This window comes from Engraulis encrasicolus, chromosome 4 (genome assembly GCF_034702125.1).
Source record: "Engraulis encrasicolus isolate BLACKSEA-1 chromosome 4, IST_EnEncr_1.0, whole genome shotgun sequence".
NCBI classification, from domain to species: domain Eukaryota; kingdom Metazoa; phylum Chordata; class Actinopteri; order Clupeiformes; family Engraulidae; genus Engraulis; species Engraulis encrasicolus.
Genome location: NC_085860.1, coordinates 36808393 through 36826871, shown reverse-complemented (window position 1 = coordinate 36826871; position 18479 = coordinate 36808393). Strand labels below are relative to the sequence as shown.

Genomic DNA, 18479 nt, shown 5'->3' with positions numbered 1-18479 from the left:
CCCATTTCTTTCTCTTGCTTTCCTTGTCCCTGTCTGTCTCTTTGTGACATGGACACACACACACACACACACACACACACACACACACACACACACACACACACACACACACACACACACACACACACACACACACACACACACACACACACACACACACACACACACACACACACACACTCACACACACACAGAAACAGAAACACCCAACATCCACCTTGCTGGAAGGAAGGGTTGCCAAGGAACAGATTTAAGTTTATCTTGTTTGGGTGTAATAGAGCCACAGACTTTCTTATTTAGTCATGCATGTTTGCAGGGCAAGTGAAAAGTTACCCAGAAGTTAACACATATTGAAAGCAAATAGAGTTGACCTGGTGACATGGTGAGTTCAGTTTCTGTCCTTGGTTATGGTAAAAATAAAATACAATTCTAACATTTAATGTAATGTATGGAAAATGTGACAATGTGCGTCTCTGTCAAAAGGTGCTTAGGAAAGACGTGAAAAAGGACAGCTTTGCAGAAGAGAGGAGATGGAAACGTGTGAGCCAGAGAGCCACATGAAGAAATTCTGCCCCCTCTGTCCTTTGGCGGTATTGCAGGTACACTTCCAAGAATTCCAACACCACTGCTAGCCCAATCCAAACATCATTGCAGGTTTTTGTTTGTTTGTTTTGTTTTCAATCTGAATCGTTATTAACAACCGCTTGCCCATACTCTACTACTAATACTTTTTCTAAACTCTTAGCACAGTCTAACACCTACAAAACACAATTGACCAAATTATTTCCTCTCAAAAACTCATAGTTACTACCTCCTCAAAATAGAATTTATCTTTTTCTACACACACTAACTTTACCAAAACACGAGATGTGCAGCTTCCGTCAAAGAATAACACTTACAATATTTTCACTTCAAAAGGTACATGGATTCAATCAATGAATACTAGGTTTCAAAATACACAACATACAATAACATGCAATATACCCCCGGGGCCCACCAGGAAATGTCTGCTTTGCCAGATGGCCAGTCCAACCCTGGCTGCCAATCAAATTTGGAGGCGAAGACACCAAGCGGGAAGTTAGGTCATATCAAGGCGACAACGCATGCTCATATCACAAGACCCATTCGGCAACTCTTGGCCTGCCCATGAAATGACTTGTTTTCCCCCACATTTCCTCCACGCGCTGTATATAGTGGCTAATCAACATGCCTAATGACTGGCAGTGATTGGCACCGCAAGACCAGCGGGTGGCGCATTTGGAGGGGAAAACATGCAGTTTTATGGCCGGGCTAGAGGTGCAGATTTATGCTGGTCTATTTAGCGCTCAAGATCTCTACTACCACAGCCGGTCATACCCATAAAACCTCCCTGTCTACTACCATCAAAGCGGACAATTTCGTGCAAATCGTTCTCTACGGGACACTACAGTGTGCAAAAATATGTTTTAGCAAGTGGGTCAAATAAGCCACACATGAGGTTAGCGTATACGACAATAGCAGTTTATAATGCTGTGTCTTAAAGAAAACAATACGTTGCTGGTGGAGTTATATCAGGGATACTTGACAATGAGGAGGTGCTCCTCTATTCAGTCTATATGATTATTGCATCTGTGATTAATATTATAATCATATTGAATGAGGTGAAATTATTAGAAGTATGCCTATCAGAATCATCCACCTCTGTTTGAGATCAATTTTCCTCTCTCGTATTCTGCCTATTCCCTATTGCAGGATGGATTATTGTGTTGTGAATGTGATCTCTTATCACTCTTATCACTTATGTTCCTCAGGTCAACTATGCATAACTCTGGGTGAGTTGTTAGACAGGGATCTGGAAATATTGATTTTCTTCTGTCTATTTTCAGCATATATGCTACATCTGCCTTATGTGGGTGCTGGCAGGAGGGGCGTTACCATAAAGAGGAAGGGACATTTTTGGTGTCAGATTCTGGCAGCCTTATAAATATGATCTGAATATTGGCTCGATGTCAGTGTTGCCCGCCTCTGCCCTTGCACCTTCCCCACCACCCAGCGATTCTTGCCCAAGTTTCTCATCAGGTGAGACGTTTGTTTTCTTTGTGCCATGCTGTTTGTTGGGATCCTTCCTTCGGTGCATTGCGCTGTATCAAAGTGGACCCAATAACAAGAGAGAAAAGGAATGAAAGGCAATGGGATGTGTAAAGGATGTTTAAGAGATTCACATCATGGCTGGAGTTGACGTGAGATGAAATAGCATTTCATATTGTTTTCATTGGTGCTTCCTCTGTGGTCTTACTCATTGGCATTTTTAGAAATAAAGCATTCAGATGCGGATTGTTGTTTGTTTGGAGTGTGAAGCAAGAGGCTTAATCACATTTTGTTTTCATTTGCCTTTTTAGTGATGACATTGTACAGAGAGAGAATCTTTCACATCTTTTTAGTCTGGTTTAAAAAGATGTGAAAGATGTTCTCTCTGTACAGTCTGGTTTAAATAGACTGAAACAAATACATGTTTATGGTTGACTGAATGGTGTTAAGGATGTGGATTAACCATTCAATATATCTTAAGTTATGTTATTTTGAGGTATACTGGATATAGATATATTTTTCAAGAATGTAGTTGTGAAGATGATTGCAGCATGCCTGATAATGCTTAAGATATATGATTAAAAAAAAAGATGTCACAGAGGCATGCTAAGACATGCAGCAGTGTGCCCAGTCTTACCTGTGAGACTTGGCTTGGACACTTGAGACGGGGGGCGCTCCTCCTGGCCCGTATCCAAAGATTATTACAGACACCCAGTGTCAGGTTTTAAGACATCTTTAAATTATGAGCTATCCCATGTCAAGCTGTCTATTGCTGAGTTGGGTGCCTCTTTTCAACGTTAATAGAAAACATTACATTATATTACACTTCGCTGACACTCTCATCCTTTAAAACCTTCTTGACCATGTCTATTTAATAACCCCATGTGCGAGTTGTGTAAGACTGTAGTCTGTTATTCAGACAAACCAACATCTAATGCATTTCACAAAGAATAAACTAGATTGACGTACATCTAGCATACAACTTGCATATTTCTTAACATATGAATCTAAAAAGGTCAAACGTATATACAACCTTTTTACATGACCTTACATGACCTTTTTACATGATCTTTTCCACAAAAATGGAATGGAAGTGGTAGTACTGTAATGAGATAGGACTAAAGACATTTCATCGTAATTGTTGACTCGAACTGCATACACTATGTACAGTATATAATAGAGGAAGTGAAAATATACAAGCGTGGGCAAAAGAAGAAGAATGCTCACACTCTGAAGAAGTGTTCTTTGTGGGACGACTGTCATATGATTCTTTGAATGATTTTGCTTCCTCAACCTGTTTATTGCAAAGTGACAGAATACTAAATGTCGTAGGCTCATTTTTGTTACCAAGACATTGCGCAAGAAGCCTGTCCAAATACTCACTAGTATGAAAGTGTGACTTTTCTTAGCAGTCAAAAGAAATGCATGAAACTAAAGAGGAATAATGCTCACACTCTTAAGAAGGAAGTATTTATGTGAGCTCACTGTGACAATGCTGTAGCCTCTTAGTGCAGATGCCGGTTCATTTTTTGCTACCAAGACATTACATAAGACGCAGTCAAAACAAATGCATGATCCCACATTTATTCACTATTAAACGTGCATATCTGCTTTATGGAGTCAAATAGGATGTATGAACTCTCTGAAATCTGACTTTCAAATATGAATGCACATCTCTTTGCAATTTTTTGAGGACTTAACATTTGACATAGATTTTTCTGTTGTTGTTTAGGAGAACACCACAAACAGCCAACATGTCTGAGTAAGTACTCAAAGTGTAAAACTCCTATGCACAGACAATTTCCAGGTGCTGGTGAAGTGCAGCCAAAAAGTAATCCAGAGAGAAAAAGATGAATCACCGCACACTGATGGACTTATATGTGATATTGAATACATTTTTATTTTGGTGAACAACACGCTTCGCTTGTGCTTCGTCGACGAAGCACAAGCAAAACGCGTTGTTACCCATCAGTTTTACAGTGAGTTGACCTCTGAATGTTGCACATTGTTCCTCAGGAAGAAGATGACATCGAGCCGCAAGCATCACCTGAAGGTAAATCTTCTCTTCAGTGGAGCCTCTCACCAGACTCACCAACTGTCTTGAAAACAATGGCATAATGTCACATTTTCTGAGGCCAATCTCTCTCTCTCTCTCTCTCTCTCTCTCTCTCTCTCTTTCTCTCTCTCTCTCCCTGACCCCCTTAGAGTGTGATGCTCGCAATTGCGGCTACGCGTCTGGATCAGGAGGCAGCTGACCTTATAGCAGCCAAGGAGGCCTACCTGAATGAGCGCTGCCCTGCCCTCAGCATGCCCGATGCTTTGGAGGAGCTTCAGGTGAGCCTAGCCAGACTCAGTGACACGCTGACCAAAATGAAATAAAAGCCATTTTAATTCAGTTTTAACGTTCTTTTATTTGATTTATAGACAGTAATAATGTTATATTATATTTCCCTACCAAATTCAAACCTAAAGAAATCAGTAACACTTTATAATACAGACTCCTTGTTAAGCATTAGTTATGCATTTGTTAAGCATTATTCAAACCTTAGCTAGATCATTTGCCAATCCTTCCGCAACTCTCTCACACTCATGTATCAGTATCAAAAACTATTAACAGTGTATGCTAATGGTTAAGTAATGGGAAATAATAAAGAGATAATGGTTAACGAATGTTTTACAAAGGGTTATAGCTAAGGTTTGAATAATGCTTAACAAATGCATAACTAATGCTTAACAATGAGTCTGTATTATAAAGTGTTACCAAAAAATCTAATACATTGAAATAAAATCTAATCAGATTTTTACATCAGATTTTAAGACAGCATGAGGGCAATTCAAACATCAGAGCACTGATTTAACTGAAAAAAAATCACAATAGAAACACTTGGCATTTTAGAAAAGAGTTTTACACATCAAAACTCATACATGGAACTATTGGGACCTTTAACTGTAGTAATTAATTTGAATCCTGGGTGACATTCTTCCGTGTGAAGGAATTACTGAGGCCAATATGGCAGAAGCCTATTTTTATTCTGTTGTAAAATGAGACACCCTGGAAGAGACATGACTCATGATCAGGAGTATTTCCTTACTCATGCTTCTTACTGATAGAATGTAGGTGCCCTGTTTGAAGTCAAACTTTTTTTATTCATGTCACTTTGGCTCCAGTAAGTGAATTTGCAAATTACAGTGACAATCACATGAATCAAACATTTGCCAGTCCCAGAATGGCAGGTGAACTACACACACCAACGCTATCCAGATGACATAGTACTTATAAAAGAGACACATATAATTTGGTTCACTCTTGACAATTCTCTGAACACACCTATGTATAAATCTGCATGGATTGCACCACATCATGACACAAATTATTTCTAGTTGTTACTATTTGTGGTCGTGGTTTCATTATAGAAATGGCAGTTTGGTGAATTATACCGCTGTGCTACAACCCAACGTTGCTTTCCGATTGGAAACACACTGTATAATTCGGGTTTTGGTTTCAGTGTGTTATGAAAATGTTTTTTGATTTCCTATGTGAAGCCTATGGCTGACACTTTGTATCATTTTGTGACATAAACAACATTCCACAGAAACTCTGCAAAGAGCTTCATTCAAAGATTGACAAAGTTGATGAGGAGAGATACGATGTTGATGCCACAGCCACCAAGGGACAAAAAGCGGTAAGATTGGTGGCATGTTTTATTTATTATTTGTTATTATTAATCATGTATTATTAAAGCCATTTGTGTGGGAGTGGCTAATAGGTCAGTGTTTGTATTCTCTCCCTAGGTTGACGACCTTAAGATCAACGTAACAGAATTGAAGGGTATGAAGAAGCCTGCACTGAAGAAAGTGCGTATGTCCGCTGACCAGATGCTTCAGGCTCTGCTGGGCTCCAAACACAAGGTCACTATGGATCTGAGGAGCAACCTGAAGCAGGTCAAGAAGGAGGTCAAGGTTGAGGAGGTGAGTTTTCAGTGTTGCCAGAAACCAAAGATGTTTATTATCCACAGTTGTCCATTTTAGAATAAGAAGGCATTAATCAGAAAAGAAGTACCCTCAAACAAAGTCTAGTTTGCATGCAGACATGTGCTTATGAAGACAGGATTGGTCTGATTTTCTACATTGTGCTCAACTCTCCTCACTTTACAGGCTGGTGACTGGCGTGCGAACATTGATGACAAGAAGGACAGGAAGAGCATGTTTGAGGGCGCTGAGGCATAAACAAAATTAAGTGGTGAGTTGATATTCACATCAAGCCATCATGCATAGTCTCATAAATGTCTCCTCAATCAACATGAGCAGATGTGGCCTAATAGTTAGGGAGGTGTTCTTAAGATGAGAGGGTTGCAGGTTCAAATCCCCAGGTTCGAATCCTTACCTCTCCCTACACCTCCACCCATGGCTGAGGTGCCTTTGAGTCGGGCATCTAACCCCACATTGCTCCAAGGACTGTACCCAATTTCCCAGAAAAAAAACTTGAAGTCACATTGGCCATAGGTGTGTGTTAAGGGTCATCGTCAAGTTGGAAAAGAGAAGAATGATCTATCTATCCTAAAATTTTGGACCACATTAGATACAGTGTTTGGCTCTCAAGTAAAGCTTTGATGGTCTTCTAACATCATCAACCTTTCTGGTGTAAAACACACATCTTTTTTTCCTTTTTGTCCTTTCTCTTCCTTGTGCTGTCATTGCTTACAGCAGGAAATGGGAAGGAGTTTACCCTACGAAATATTGTTTTATAGCCAACTGTTTGATAGAAATTATAATGAGTCCTTAAACTCTTTTGAAACTTGTTGAATGGTGATTCAATTACTAAAACATAGCTTTTCAATGAGACTTTGATTGGGGTGCCTTGACTTTTGATAGTAATAGAATAGAATAGAAATAAAGTAATAGAATTTAAGTAATAGAATTAAACTTACTCTTCTGTGGTAACATTCAGATATGTTGTATTAAACTTACTCTATGCACATTTTGGAAATAATAATGTTGAATAAAATGAAATATTGTTCAAAATGTTACTTTTCAAAACTGGCGCACCCATTATTGGTGTACACTGTACTGTATACTGTATGTCCATCAATGTGTGATGTTCTGAAAGTAAGTAAAGTCAAATATCTTTCTTTCAACTATCTGTCTTTGTGCACTGTTCCACAGCTCAAGATGCAGGGGATTTCCTCCAGAACAATTGGATGGTAGAACACAATGGATGGATGGCAGAACGCGGATGTGTTGGGACGAGAGGCTTTTTTTCTCCTTTTATTTTTGTTGCAACATTCATTTTTTTCCTTTTGAAACATGCATTTTGTTGTACAAATGTACAGATCAACAGATGAAATCACGTCAAGTCATTAAAAGGTCGCTTTTAAGATAACTTCCTCTTCTGGATTTTTTTCAGTGCATAGATCGCCAGTGACATCCTTATGTCCTTACATCTTATCAGTAGACAAAGGGTCTGTCCACCACCAGACGTCAACAGAGTTCAGACAGGCTCTCTTCCACCCAGTACCCCTAACGCTTAACCCCCTCCCCCATATCTTTCTCTTGCTGTCCTTGTCCCTGTCTGTCTCTGTGTGACATGGCTACACACACACACACACACACACACACACACACACACACACACACACACACACACACACACACACACACACACACACACACACACACACACACACACAGAAACACGCAACATGTACACAATCTTTCATCTCCTTGTCATTCTTGCTGGAAGGGTTGCCAGAGAATAGATTTAAGTTTATATTGTTTGAGTGTAATAGAGCTGCATAGTTTCTTATTTAGTCATGCATGTTTGCAGGGCAAGTGAAAAGTTGCTCAAAAGTTAACACACAAGTAGAAAATAAGTAGAGGTGAGCTGGTGACACGGTGAGTTCAGTTTTTTGTGCTTTTTATGGTAAAAAATAAAATAACATTCAAATATTTAATTTCCTGAATGAACATTTTTTGAAAATGTGTCTCTGTCGTGTGGGCTTAGGAACGAGGTGAAAAATGGAAGCCATGCAGAAGAGAGGAGATTGAAATGTGCGAGCTACAGAGCCACATGAAGAAATGCTCCCCCCTCTGTCCTTTGGCGGTATTGCAGGTACACTTCCAAAAGTCCCAACACTTTTGCCAGCCCAATACAAACATCATTGCGTTTTTTTTGTTTTGTTTGTTTTTTCAATCGTAATCGTACTGAACAATCACTTGCCGATACTTTTTCTAAAATCAAAACACAATTGATCAAATGGTTAATTTTCTTCTAAAAAACATACTAAATACTACCTCTTCGTTTCAAAATAGATTGAATCTTTTTCTACACACATTAAATTTACCAAAATACTAGATGTCAAGCTCAAAATAAATTACTTCAGTCAAAGAATAACACTTGTTTTCACTTCAAAAGGTACAAGGATTCAATCAAAGAATACTAGGTTTTAAAATATTGGCTATTGGTGAAATGACAAAAAACTACATAACATGCAATTTACCCAATTAACACTGCATGTCTTTGTAAAGATCTGTATATCCATGTAATGTTGACATTCAAGATGATTCAAGTAGGAAAACAAATCATTGACATCCTTATGTCCTTAGACAAAGGGTCTGTCCACCACCAGACGTCAACAGAGTTCAGACAGGCTCTCTTCCACCCTGTACCCCCTACGCTTCACCCCCTCCCCCATATCTTTCTCTTGCTCTCCTTGTCCCTGTCTGTCTCTGTGTGACATGGACACACACACACACACACACACACACACACACACACACACACACACACACACACACACACACACACACACACACACACACACACACACACACACACACACACACATATTCACGCACACACATGCACACACATGCACACACACACATACATATTATGCACACACACACACACACACACACACACACACACACACACACACACACGCACGCTGTCACACTCTCTCTCACTCTCTCTCTTTCACACACACTCACACACATATACACACACACTGTCTCTCTCTCTCTCTCTCTCTCTCTCTCTCTCTCTCTCTCTCTCTCTCTCTCTCTCTCTCTCTCTCTCTCTCTCTCTCTCACACACACACACACACACGCACACACGCACACACACACACACACACACACACACACACACACACACACACACACACACACACACACACACACCACACTTGATCTTCCATGCCCTCTTGGGATCTTCTTTAAGGCCAGTGAAATAGAAGCTCATCTGGGTGGGGTAATGAGATCCCCAAGGCGTTCTTATTTAGCAATGCATGCCAGTGCCACCTCCTGGGCAAGTGAAAGCTCTTTGGGAATGTTGACCCAGCCAAGTCATTCCAATGGTAATGTCCAGTTATATGTCCCGAAGAAGGAGCTTACTTTCTTCTTCAAACGTGGGCCGATTGTCTAAAAGAGTTTAATTCCATACAAAAAATTTACCATTCTATAGCTAAAACCCCTTTTTGTTTTGCTTTTTCATTTTTTTTTAATGTGACAAATAGTGTCTCAATTGTATAATAGTAATATAGGCTATATCCTATATGAATGAGTGACTCTATGATGAATGAGAACTGTTCGTTAATTATCCTCACGGCTAAGAAATGATAGCTACAGCCCTGTGTTTCTTGTAGGGTAAAGGGGCACCAGGCAGACACCCATCTGATACACGAGTCAGCCTTGCACCAATCAGCGGGGACCTGACCTGACGAACATGGAGCAGAGAGGCCAACAAGACACAGGCATCACCAACCCCCCAAGCACTCCCCCACCAGCGACAGAACTTCCTCTGACAGCATAGCCAGTAAGGAGCCAGTGGCTTTCTCTACAGTACATGTGACAATGCTGCCCAACAAAATGCAAAATGCAGTAACTGCACATTTTGTCAAAATTTGGTTTAGACTGCAAGTTGTCTATATAAAACCTCCTTTATAAAGCCTTATGATCCAAATGTGTATAGATATATTGCCATCCCAAATTTGCACTAACTACAATATCCAACCTAATAGCAATACTTTGAAGGCCATTTTAACTGTTGGCACAGTTACTGCACTCTGATCTTAATATTGGGTCAATTGTTAAAAGGCAGTGTACCCAGTAACATACACATAATGTGAGTGGATTTATTCACACGGAGACTATTGCCTCATGAATTGTTATATATTATCATGTAAATATGATTGGTTCTTTATGGTGTAAAAATGAAACTTCAGAATTATCAGTTTATGTCTTTTTGAAATACAATTACTTTGGTGATGACTAAGGGTATCTGCAATACAACTTTCTCTAACCTCCTTATGTAGTACAGCCATACTTTAGAATACTGATGTTACGCCAGATATTTGCTACTCACCAACCTTAAATAAAATTGTGTTGAGTTATAATCATGTAGCAAGTACCCAACAAACCGATAAATTACATTTCGTCACAGCTAAAAGACGTAGGTCCCGTTGGCTACATTGTCGTCCCTCTTCACATCTGGTTCTCCATAATGGCCGTCAATTCTATTTAAAGCAGTCAGGAAAGTGGACACAGTGAGGGCAAAGAGGTCAGTCCTCCCAGGCCCATGGCCCAAATTTGGGTACTCATTACATTGTATGCATTGGGTGGGGGAGCCTTTCAAATGAGCTTGGCCCGTGCCCGGTGAAAGCTGTCTGTGGCCCTAGGAGCAGTGAAGGTATTTCGGGAAAGCAGGGGAATGTCAGTATTTATGGGCGTTGAGGCGTCCCCCGTTACCATAAAGAGGAGAGGTTTTTACGCTGTGGCCGAGGATGTCCGGCATATATACTTGTTCTGATCAATAGCAGTGTGCCACTCCTTCGTCTCCTTTCCTCCACCTGCCTACCCTCTTTGGCAGCCACTTTCTCTTAGGTGAGGGTAAATGCTTATAACATGTTTACTTCCATAGTAATTGTTCTTAGATGTTCATTGCCTATGGTGCAGTTGTATGTTTCCATAGATTAATTCTTTAGGGTCTAGGCGATATTGTATTGAGGCTTTACTAAGTGTGTATTGTTATGTAATATAATCAGCAAAATATGAGGGAAATAAAGGTTCCCTTTGAGTAAAACAATAGTGATTAGGGTAGTTTGGCTGTCTGGATTAAAGAGCTTTGTTTTCTGTTTGAAAAATAAGTCAAAGGTCAGGTGGCCGACTGCCCATGTGTACAAAATGTAATTTAAAAGTGCAAGTGCAGCTGAAAAATTGCTATTTTTTGAAACATCTAATGAACTCAACCTGCCAACCTGGCATCTAGTTCAGCTGCATTTGCGTTTAAATGTCCTTAAATATGTACCATATAGACTAAAACAAGTTTTCTAGCTGTTGTTGAGCATAAGCAGAGGCTGCGGTTAGTACTCTTTACTGTTAGCAAAGACACTAGTTGCTAAGCAGATTGTTAGCAAAGACAAATGATTGCTATTAAGAATGAGAGGAGAAACACTGACATCGACATTGACTTTAGTTTTCTCTGATGCTTTTATTTTAACATAATACTTGTTACAATTCGACTGAATCCTAACCATGGCTGTGTATCATGGGTTTATTGATCTCTTGATACCCCTGAAGGACTTTTTCCTGTGTATCACTTGACTACATTAAGTCCTCACAAAGATTAGAAAAGTCTTCCCCCTGGCTCCGGAATTTAATGCATTTCCATTGTTGGATAAATGAGAAAATACCTTCATTGGCCGCCATCCAAGATCTCTTGTATAGATAAATTGATATAGCTCCCAACCGTTTGGATCTCGTCCCAGTATTTTAAAATGAAATAGGTGGTCTAAGACATGACTGAGTTATGACCATGCTTGTTACTCTACACCCCTTTACCCTTTCAGCAGAAAGGCTCCTAAGGTTACTAGGAATGTGTTACTTACACACTGGGGTGTCAATCAAATCGCCCCCCATGCATAAGAAAGGGATCTCTATGCCTTTATCTTTAAGCCCCATGTATGCGTCACATTTAATGTGAATGAGGAAATTGCCAGTTTCTAGCTGAGAGTTCTTAGGTCTGGTCAAGACTGGTCAAAAGCAATTTCAAACTTCTGTGCTAACCCTGTTACATAGGTTTTTGACAATAAAGTACACTTGACTTGACTTGACTTAGAGCTGTTCAGCTTATCATCATCTAATTTCTATGAGGATGTGCATAGGAATCATATTGCATACAGAAGCAAGCTCTCTTTGATCAGTACAGCAGATCTTGTTGGAAATGGAATGGCAATAGTAGCTGCCTCAAAAATGATTGTTGTTTCTGTGTTTTTCTGATAGGGAGAGATCAACCACAAACAGCAAGATGTCTGAGTAAGTATTGGTGAAAAAGAATCTGCACAATCTGATTTTTTGAAAATGGTTCTTGTTGATAAAAACAATGCCTTTCTATCTTAATCATACAGGAAAAAGATGACATCGAGCCGCAGGCATCACCTTAAGGTACGCTAAAAATAAAGATTTGCTAAAAGCCCACATTTTGCTTGTAACGGTTACATAACTGGTACATTACACAATTGAGAAAAAATGTAGTCCATATGCAAGCGAACACAAGGATGCATGTAAGTTGTTTGACTGTGCAGAGGCAGTCATGGGTGAGCGGTTAGGGCGTCAGACTTGCATCCCAGAGGTTGCCGGTTCAACTCCCGACCCGCCAGGTTGGTGGGGGGAGTAATCAACCAGTGCTCTCCCCCATCCTCCTCCATGACTGAGGTACCCTGAGCATGGTACCGTCCCACCGCACTGCTCCCCATGGGGCTGCCCCTTTGCACGGGTGAGGCATAAATGCAATTTCGTTGTGTGCAGTGTGCAGTGTTCACTTGTGTGCTGTGGAGTGCTGTGTCACAATGACAATGGGAGTTGGAGTTTCCCAATGGGCTTTCACTTCACTTTCAGAGTAATATGGCTACTTGTGATCTTGTAGTCAATTCGTTGTGATTTTTACATAATGCAGATGGTTATGACCTGAGGAAAGTGAAAGCACTCCATTCTTAAAATGTCTTTAAGATAGTAGTGAATGAAATATGAAGCTCTTCTTTGGTGGACTTTATGATAATGGCTTCATATAATATACAGTATAATAGGCCTATCTGTAAATTCAGGTGTAGAGAATTCTGTGTTAAGTTATGGATATGATTTCTTAAAAAAAAAAAAAGAAAACTTTTTTAAAAATGCACGTTACACAGAATCACAACTTTAAAGAGGAGACATGTGGTTACTGACAGATGTTCTTGTTATTTTTCCTCTTCCTTCCCAGAGCGTGATGCTGCAGATTGCTGCTCAGCGATTGGAAGATGAGGCAGCTGATATCGCCGCTTCCAGGGAGCAGCACTTGAGCGACAACTGTGGTGACTTCTCTCTCCCCAGCACTGTGGAGGAGCTGCAGGTAAGACAAGCAGAAGAACAACTACCCACCTACATGCATGGGTGCCGTTAGGGGGGAGAAGGTGTTACAGATTCTAAGGGCTCTAGGGATTCTAAGCACTGACAGGGGCCATTAAGGGGGCCCAAAATTCAATTTTTTCATGGGGCCCAACATTTCTGGCGGCACCCCTGCCTACATGTACAAGTCTTTCTACACAATAACTTGTACAGTGCTATTTCTGCCAATTACAGACTTGGAACAAGTAGAAGAGTGTTAAACTCAACTTGTTGTGTTGAATGAACACTGCAGGAGGGAAGTACAGCAGTGTTAACAAAATGAGTTTATTCACCACAATACGTTGCTTTCACTATTGCATGGTTAGGAGGCCTCGTTCTCTGCCTTACATTGTAGGCCTGAAAGTTAATCCTGTCTCAAACTAAATGTTAATCTTATGCTCTTGTCCATAATCAATGCTATACTTCTTTGGGGTCCCTTTGCAGGAACTGAGACTGCATGATGAATTTACAAATGAGTCTCTATTGTATTGCTTTTTTATACATTTGTTATAGCAAATCTACTTGTGATATTACGTACTTACAATCATCATGTCTAACACTAGCCCTAACCCTGCACCTATGGTAGAGTGGGAGTGCATAGTATAGTTACATTGGTTTTATTTCATTGTTCCAGTTATGTTAATTAGATACAGTGTAACTAGCCTAGTGTAACAAGATATGGCATTATATATTTGCACTATACCTTAAAAACAGGGTTAGGGCTACGTATGTATACTGTAGTTCAGGATATTACATATTGGTACATGTAGACACAATGAAAAAGACACTGTAAATGAAAGTGGTACTTCTAATATTACATAATTCATGTACTTGGAATGTTATAAATGAAGTGATTGAATGGTTGACTTGACAATTGTGACCGGTTTTGTTTTCAGAAACTGTGCAAAGAGTACCACTCGAAGTGCGACAAAGTTGATGAGGACAGATATGACGCAGAGGCTAAAGTAACCAAGAATGACAAAGAGGTGACTTTTGTTGATAGATCAAGTGTGGTAAAACCACTGCTTTGCTACACCAACAGCACAACACTTATGGGTTGTCTTTATATTTTCCCAGATTGATGAGCTCAAGTTCAAGGTCAAGGAAATGAAGGGTATGAAGAAGCCAGCTCTGAAGAAAGTGCGTATGTCCGCTGACCAGATGCTTCAGGCTCTGCTGGGCTCCAAACACAAGGTCACTATGGATCTGAGGAGCAACCTGAAGCAGGTCAAGAAGGAGGTCAAGGTTGAGGAGGTGAGTATTCAGTGTTGTCAGAGACCAAAGATGTTTATCAGTTTTACAGTTTTACAGTTTTACAGTTTTCAATTTTAGAATAACAATGCATTAATCAGAAAGTTTGCATGCAGACATGTGTTTATGAAGACGGGATTGATCTGATTTTCCACATTGTGCTCAAATCTCCTCACTTTACAGGCTTCTGACTGGCGTGCAAACATTGAGGACAAGAAGGACAGGAAGAAGATGTTTGAGGGCGCTGAGGCGTAAATTAACGAGGTGAGTTGGCACTAAAGAGTCAGGACCCTGAAAGGGCTAGTGAACATACTGTTGTAAAATGCAGTCAGCATATGTAAAATCAATGGCTACATCTCTCCCTTTTTTGTCTTTGCCATGCTAGAGGAGGTAAGCATACACATTTGGTGCTAAATGTAATGTAAGAGTTACAATTAAATAACTGGGTTACTAAACCCAAAGGCTAGATTTTTATATAGGTAAAAACATGTAATTCAATTGTGTATCATTCCAGATTTGTGGAGACACCGACAACTGTAGGAGCACCAAGAACAAGGCTGGTACCTGGAACATCAAGCAGGAGGATGGTTGACTTGGAATTTAAGAGGGATTTCACTGGATTTTTTTTTCTTTTTTTCACTCCATTTTCAAGAGATCTGGAAACATCCCTCTTAGCCTTTGGACACTGAGGAGTCACATATTTTGCAGTGCAATTATTACAAGTAATCTTTGTATTTGTATATTTCTGACATATTACAATCATTCAATAAACATTTCAAGGTAATTGATCTTCTTTGTTCCTTCTTTTCTCAACCATTTGTTTGGTATTGGAATAATTACTGTACATCAGTGTAATTATACAGGACTGTATGTCTACCCGCACATGGGAAACAGATAGCTTCAAAATGGTTTATTTCCAAGGATGTGTTCATCTGTTGTCAAAAACAAAAATCCTGCAATGGTGAGTTTCTTTACTTTTGTCCTATTTTAATCAAAACATTCCAAATATAACTCATTCTAATGTTGAGTAATAAATATCTTTTTGAAGTGTTGCCCCTCTATTTCCAGTATAGCCTAGCCTAGGTCTATAGAAGCCACTATATATATGTCTAACAAGCACATGTTTACTGTATGTGCTAGAGTTAACTTCAAACTACAGATGAGCAGACGTACAACATTTTAGGTCAACCATAGGCCTATGTCTTGTCTTGCTTCTCCTTTCTGGATCCCTTACTCTGCTATGCATCTCATTTGCAGATGCTTGGCATATGGCTGACGTCCAGGGGAGAGAGAGGGCACAAAGTCTATAAGGCAAGAAAGGAACATCTTAAGACATATGGAAGAATTACAGGTATGACATCAGAAACCTGCAAGATAATAACATCCAAATAATTCATGAGCACAAAGGTGTAAAAGTAATGTAGGCCAATAGCTAAAATGACAGTAGTAGTTGTTAATAATTGGTGTAACACCAAATATTTGTGCCTAATGTGGGAATTAGCTTCATCTTTAAATTGTACCCCAACCACGTACACCTCTGTTCATGAGATTTAAATGTAAACTCTTGGGCAGATGCAATTTTCCTGACAGACAATCTGGTCATAAACTTACACCAGATTAACAAGTGCTAATAATAGCTCCCTAGTATGCTAACTATTTGCCTGATTATCATGACTTTCAAATCTATTCGAGACTTCTGACCAAGAGCATAACAACTAACGTTCTCGAACGGCATGGTTGACCCACCTTCCTTGTTTTTCTACTGGTCCAGGACAGAAAATGCTGAGCCAAAGTTTAAACCAAACATTTTCTTAGTCCCAATAGAACTTCTCTGCTTAAACCACGTCACTGCCTTGAACACGCCTCTACCCAGGACAGTTGGAGATGCTCACCTTTAATTTGTTTCCAACAAAGTGTGTGAAGTTCCCCTGCCATTGGGATCTCAGATTGTACCTGAACAAGCAGTTTTCCTGAGCAAGTGTAGCAGAGCTGAAGGTGTTACTTCACTGCGAGGGTGGAGCCTGAGAAGCTAACTGTTGCTAGCTTCCCCATTTTAAGATTTAGCTTCAACCCCAGTGCAAAGCTAGTCACCTATAATATTGATTAGTTCCTGCGTTCTGCTTTGCATTTGGGGAAGCTATATTAAACTAAGTGTAGGCTAAATGATGACAATGTCTGAATACTTTTTTTTTTAAAGTATGATTTTAAACATTCTTATAAACATATTTCTTAAAGTTATTTCTCTCTATTGTGTTAACTACTGTGACCTAAGACATTTAAAGAGTGGATGATTTTTCCCATAGGAAAAAAAAGAGGTCACGTTTAGCCGACCAGTTGAGCCGTACTTGAGGGATAAACAGATGAGAAAGAAGGATAAAAAAGAAAATCTCCTCAAACATTGTTCAGCTGATCACCTCAATTTGACCTCCTCTATCTGAGTTATGTTTTCTGTCTCATATTAGCTTACCTCTTGCTCTTAATCTAGTAACAACTGATCACAGTAAGATGTGAATATGAGAAGCTCACATATATCTCAAAGAGACAAGATTTAACGACAGATGAGCAATACTGCTTTCCTATGGGTTGCGTCTGGGAGGGGGCATTTGGCACACCTAGCACGTCAGACACTGACACATACCAAATCAGGGTTCATGCTGAAACCCAGCCAAGCCATTTTGAAATTGTAAACACTGGTTAATTAAATTAGTGTCAGTCTTTTAGGGTTTTCACACCTGGTCCCTTTCAGCCATTTAAGTGAACTCAGACCTGTGACTCACCTTTATTGACGTGGTCTCAGTACAGTTCGCTTATGAATCCTGACAAGTTAGAGCTCTAGAGGGCTGCCTGTGATGAAAAAGCCATAAAAGCCTAACGGGGCCAGAAAGAGCAGCTGGTTCTTTTTTGTAATATACTCACAATATGAACAAAAACAGAACTGAGTCCTCTTCATGCCCTGAAGAAGGCTCTACTGCCGCTACTCGTGGGCAATTTTAAAAGTCCTTAATGGACATGTCATAATAATAAAGACATTTTTAACTATACTTTTTGGAGTGCCTTGGTGAAGAAAAGTTTTTTTCTCTTTTCAAGCAACTTTTTTGACATTGAACCTTGAACCAAAGAGCACCCACAAGAATACTTTTTTCATCTTTCTAAAGGGACTGAGCACGCCTCTGACTTCCAAACATTAGAACTGAGTCCTTTTGCTATCGGTTCACATTTTGGTCCACTTAAAGAAGACTGAGTTCGCTTCACTTAAAGAGGTCTAGGTGTGAAAATGCCCTTAAACTCTTTGGCCTACTATGTCCCATAGTTATCTTAGTGGACAGCTTGACTCAGCAGCATATTTTACATCAGTTACATTCAGACTATATCTGACTGGATTGGGCTTGGTTTTCCATCCTTCATAGATGATTCTTCTGTTGATCTGAACCAGTAACACACAGAGAACGAAAAAAAATCAGTCTGCCATCCAGGGGACTCCTGTTGAAGATTGCAGTAAGGCATTGCACTTACATTTTATTCATGCCAGCTGGTGGTATGGACTGTGCATGTTCATTTGTGCCTTGTGGTAGCCATGATTTTGCTGTTGGCATTTGCATGAAATAATTGAGTAATGGCGTGTTTACATGTAGTTAAAGCATTCATCAAACAGCCTACTAACAGCAGTCGTACACTATATCACTACATCACTGTGAAGGTGACGATATAAGGAGAGAGAGAGAGAGAGAGAGAGAGAGAGA

The 18479-nt window shown here is 39.8% G+C and overlaps 3 protein-coding genes and 1 long non-coding RNA gene across 8 annotated transcripts in view; 3 read left to right on the top strand and 1 right to left on the bottom strand.

Moving 5' to 3' along the window:
- The first annotated feature begins 218 nt into the window (after positions 1-218).
- On the top strand, positions 219-9845 carry LOC134447716 (troponin I, fast skeletal muscle-like). Of its 4 annotated transcripts, XM_063197329.1 has the most exons (10): positions 219-599; positions 1866-2058; positions 3800-3829; positions 4084-4120; positions 4273-4401; positions 5661-5750; positions 5860-6036; positions 6223-6307; positions 7231-8176; positions 9714-9845. In XM_063197329.1, exons 3-8 carry the CDS (start codon positions 3822-3824, stop codon positions 6292-6294), a joined length of 513 nt encoding a protein of 170 aa, XP_063053399.1. In that variant the 5' UTR covers positions 219-599; positions 1866-2058; positions 3800-3821; the 3' UTR covers positions 6295-6307; positions 7231-8176; positions 9714-9845. The 4 variants fall into 4 exon arrangements, with proteins under 4 accessions (XP_063053399.1, XP_063053402.1, XP_063053401.1 ...); XM_063197332.1 differs by lacking the exon at positions 1866-2058; XM_063197331.1 differs by having other exon boundaries at positions 1866-3829.
- Positions 9832-15840, top strand: LOC134447713 (troponin I, fast skeletal muscle-like). 2 transcript variants are annotated; one of them, XM_063197321.1, is made up of 8 exons: positions 9832-9883; positions 12349-12381; positions 12474-12510; positions 13325-13453; positions 14385-14474; positions 14566-14742; positions 14923-15003; positions 15254-15840. In XM_063197321.1, the coding sequence occupies exons 2-7, from the start codon at positions 12374-12376 to the stop codon at positions 14992-14994; spliced, it is 513 nt and encodes a 170-aa protein (XP_063053391.1). In that variant the 5' UTR covers positions 9832-9883; positions 12349-12373; the 3' UTR covers positions 14995-15003; positions 15254-15840. The 2 variants fall into 2 exon arrangements, with proteins under 2 accessions (XP_063053391.1, XP_063053390.1); XM_063197320.1 differs by lacking the exons at positions 9832-9883; positions 12349-12381; positions 12474-12510 and having other exon boundaries at positions 12517-13453; positions 15254-15839.
- Positions 15334-18479, bottom strand: part of LOC134447719 (uncharacterized) — a 5775-nt gene continuing 2629 nt past the window's right edge. The window contains exons 2-3 of the long non-coding RNA XR_010034619.1: positions 15913-16043; positions 15334-15424 (exon numbers count right to left, since the gene is read on the bottom strand). This is a non-coding gene — a long non-coding RNA (uncharacterized LOC134447719). The remainder of the gene's footprint in view (positions 15425-15912; positions 16044-18479) is intronic.
- LOC134447711 (troponin I, fast skeletal muscle-like) overlaps positions 18161-18479 on the top strand; it is an 11997-nt gene continuing 11678 nt past the window's right edge. The window contains exon 1 of the mRNA XM_063197319.1: positions 18161-18234. The gene's annotated coding sequence lies outside the window, so the exon portion shown is untranslated. The remainder of the gene's footprint in view (positions 18235-18479) is intronic.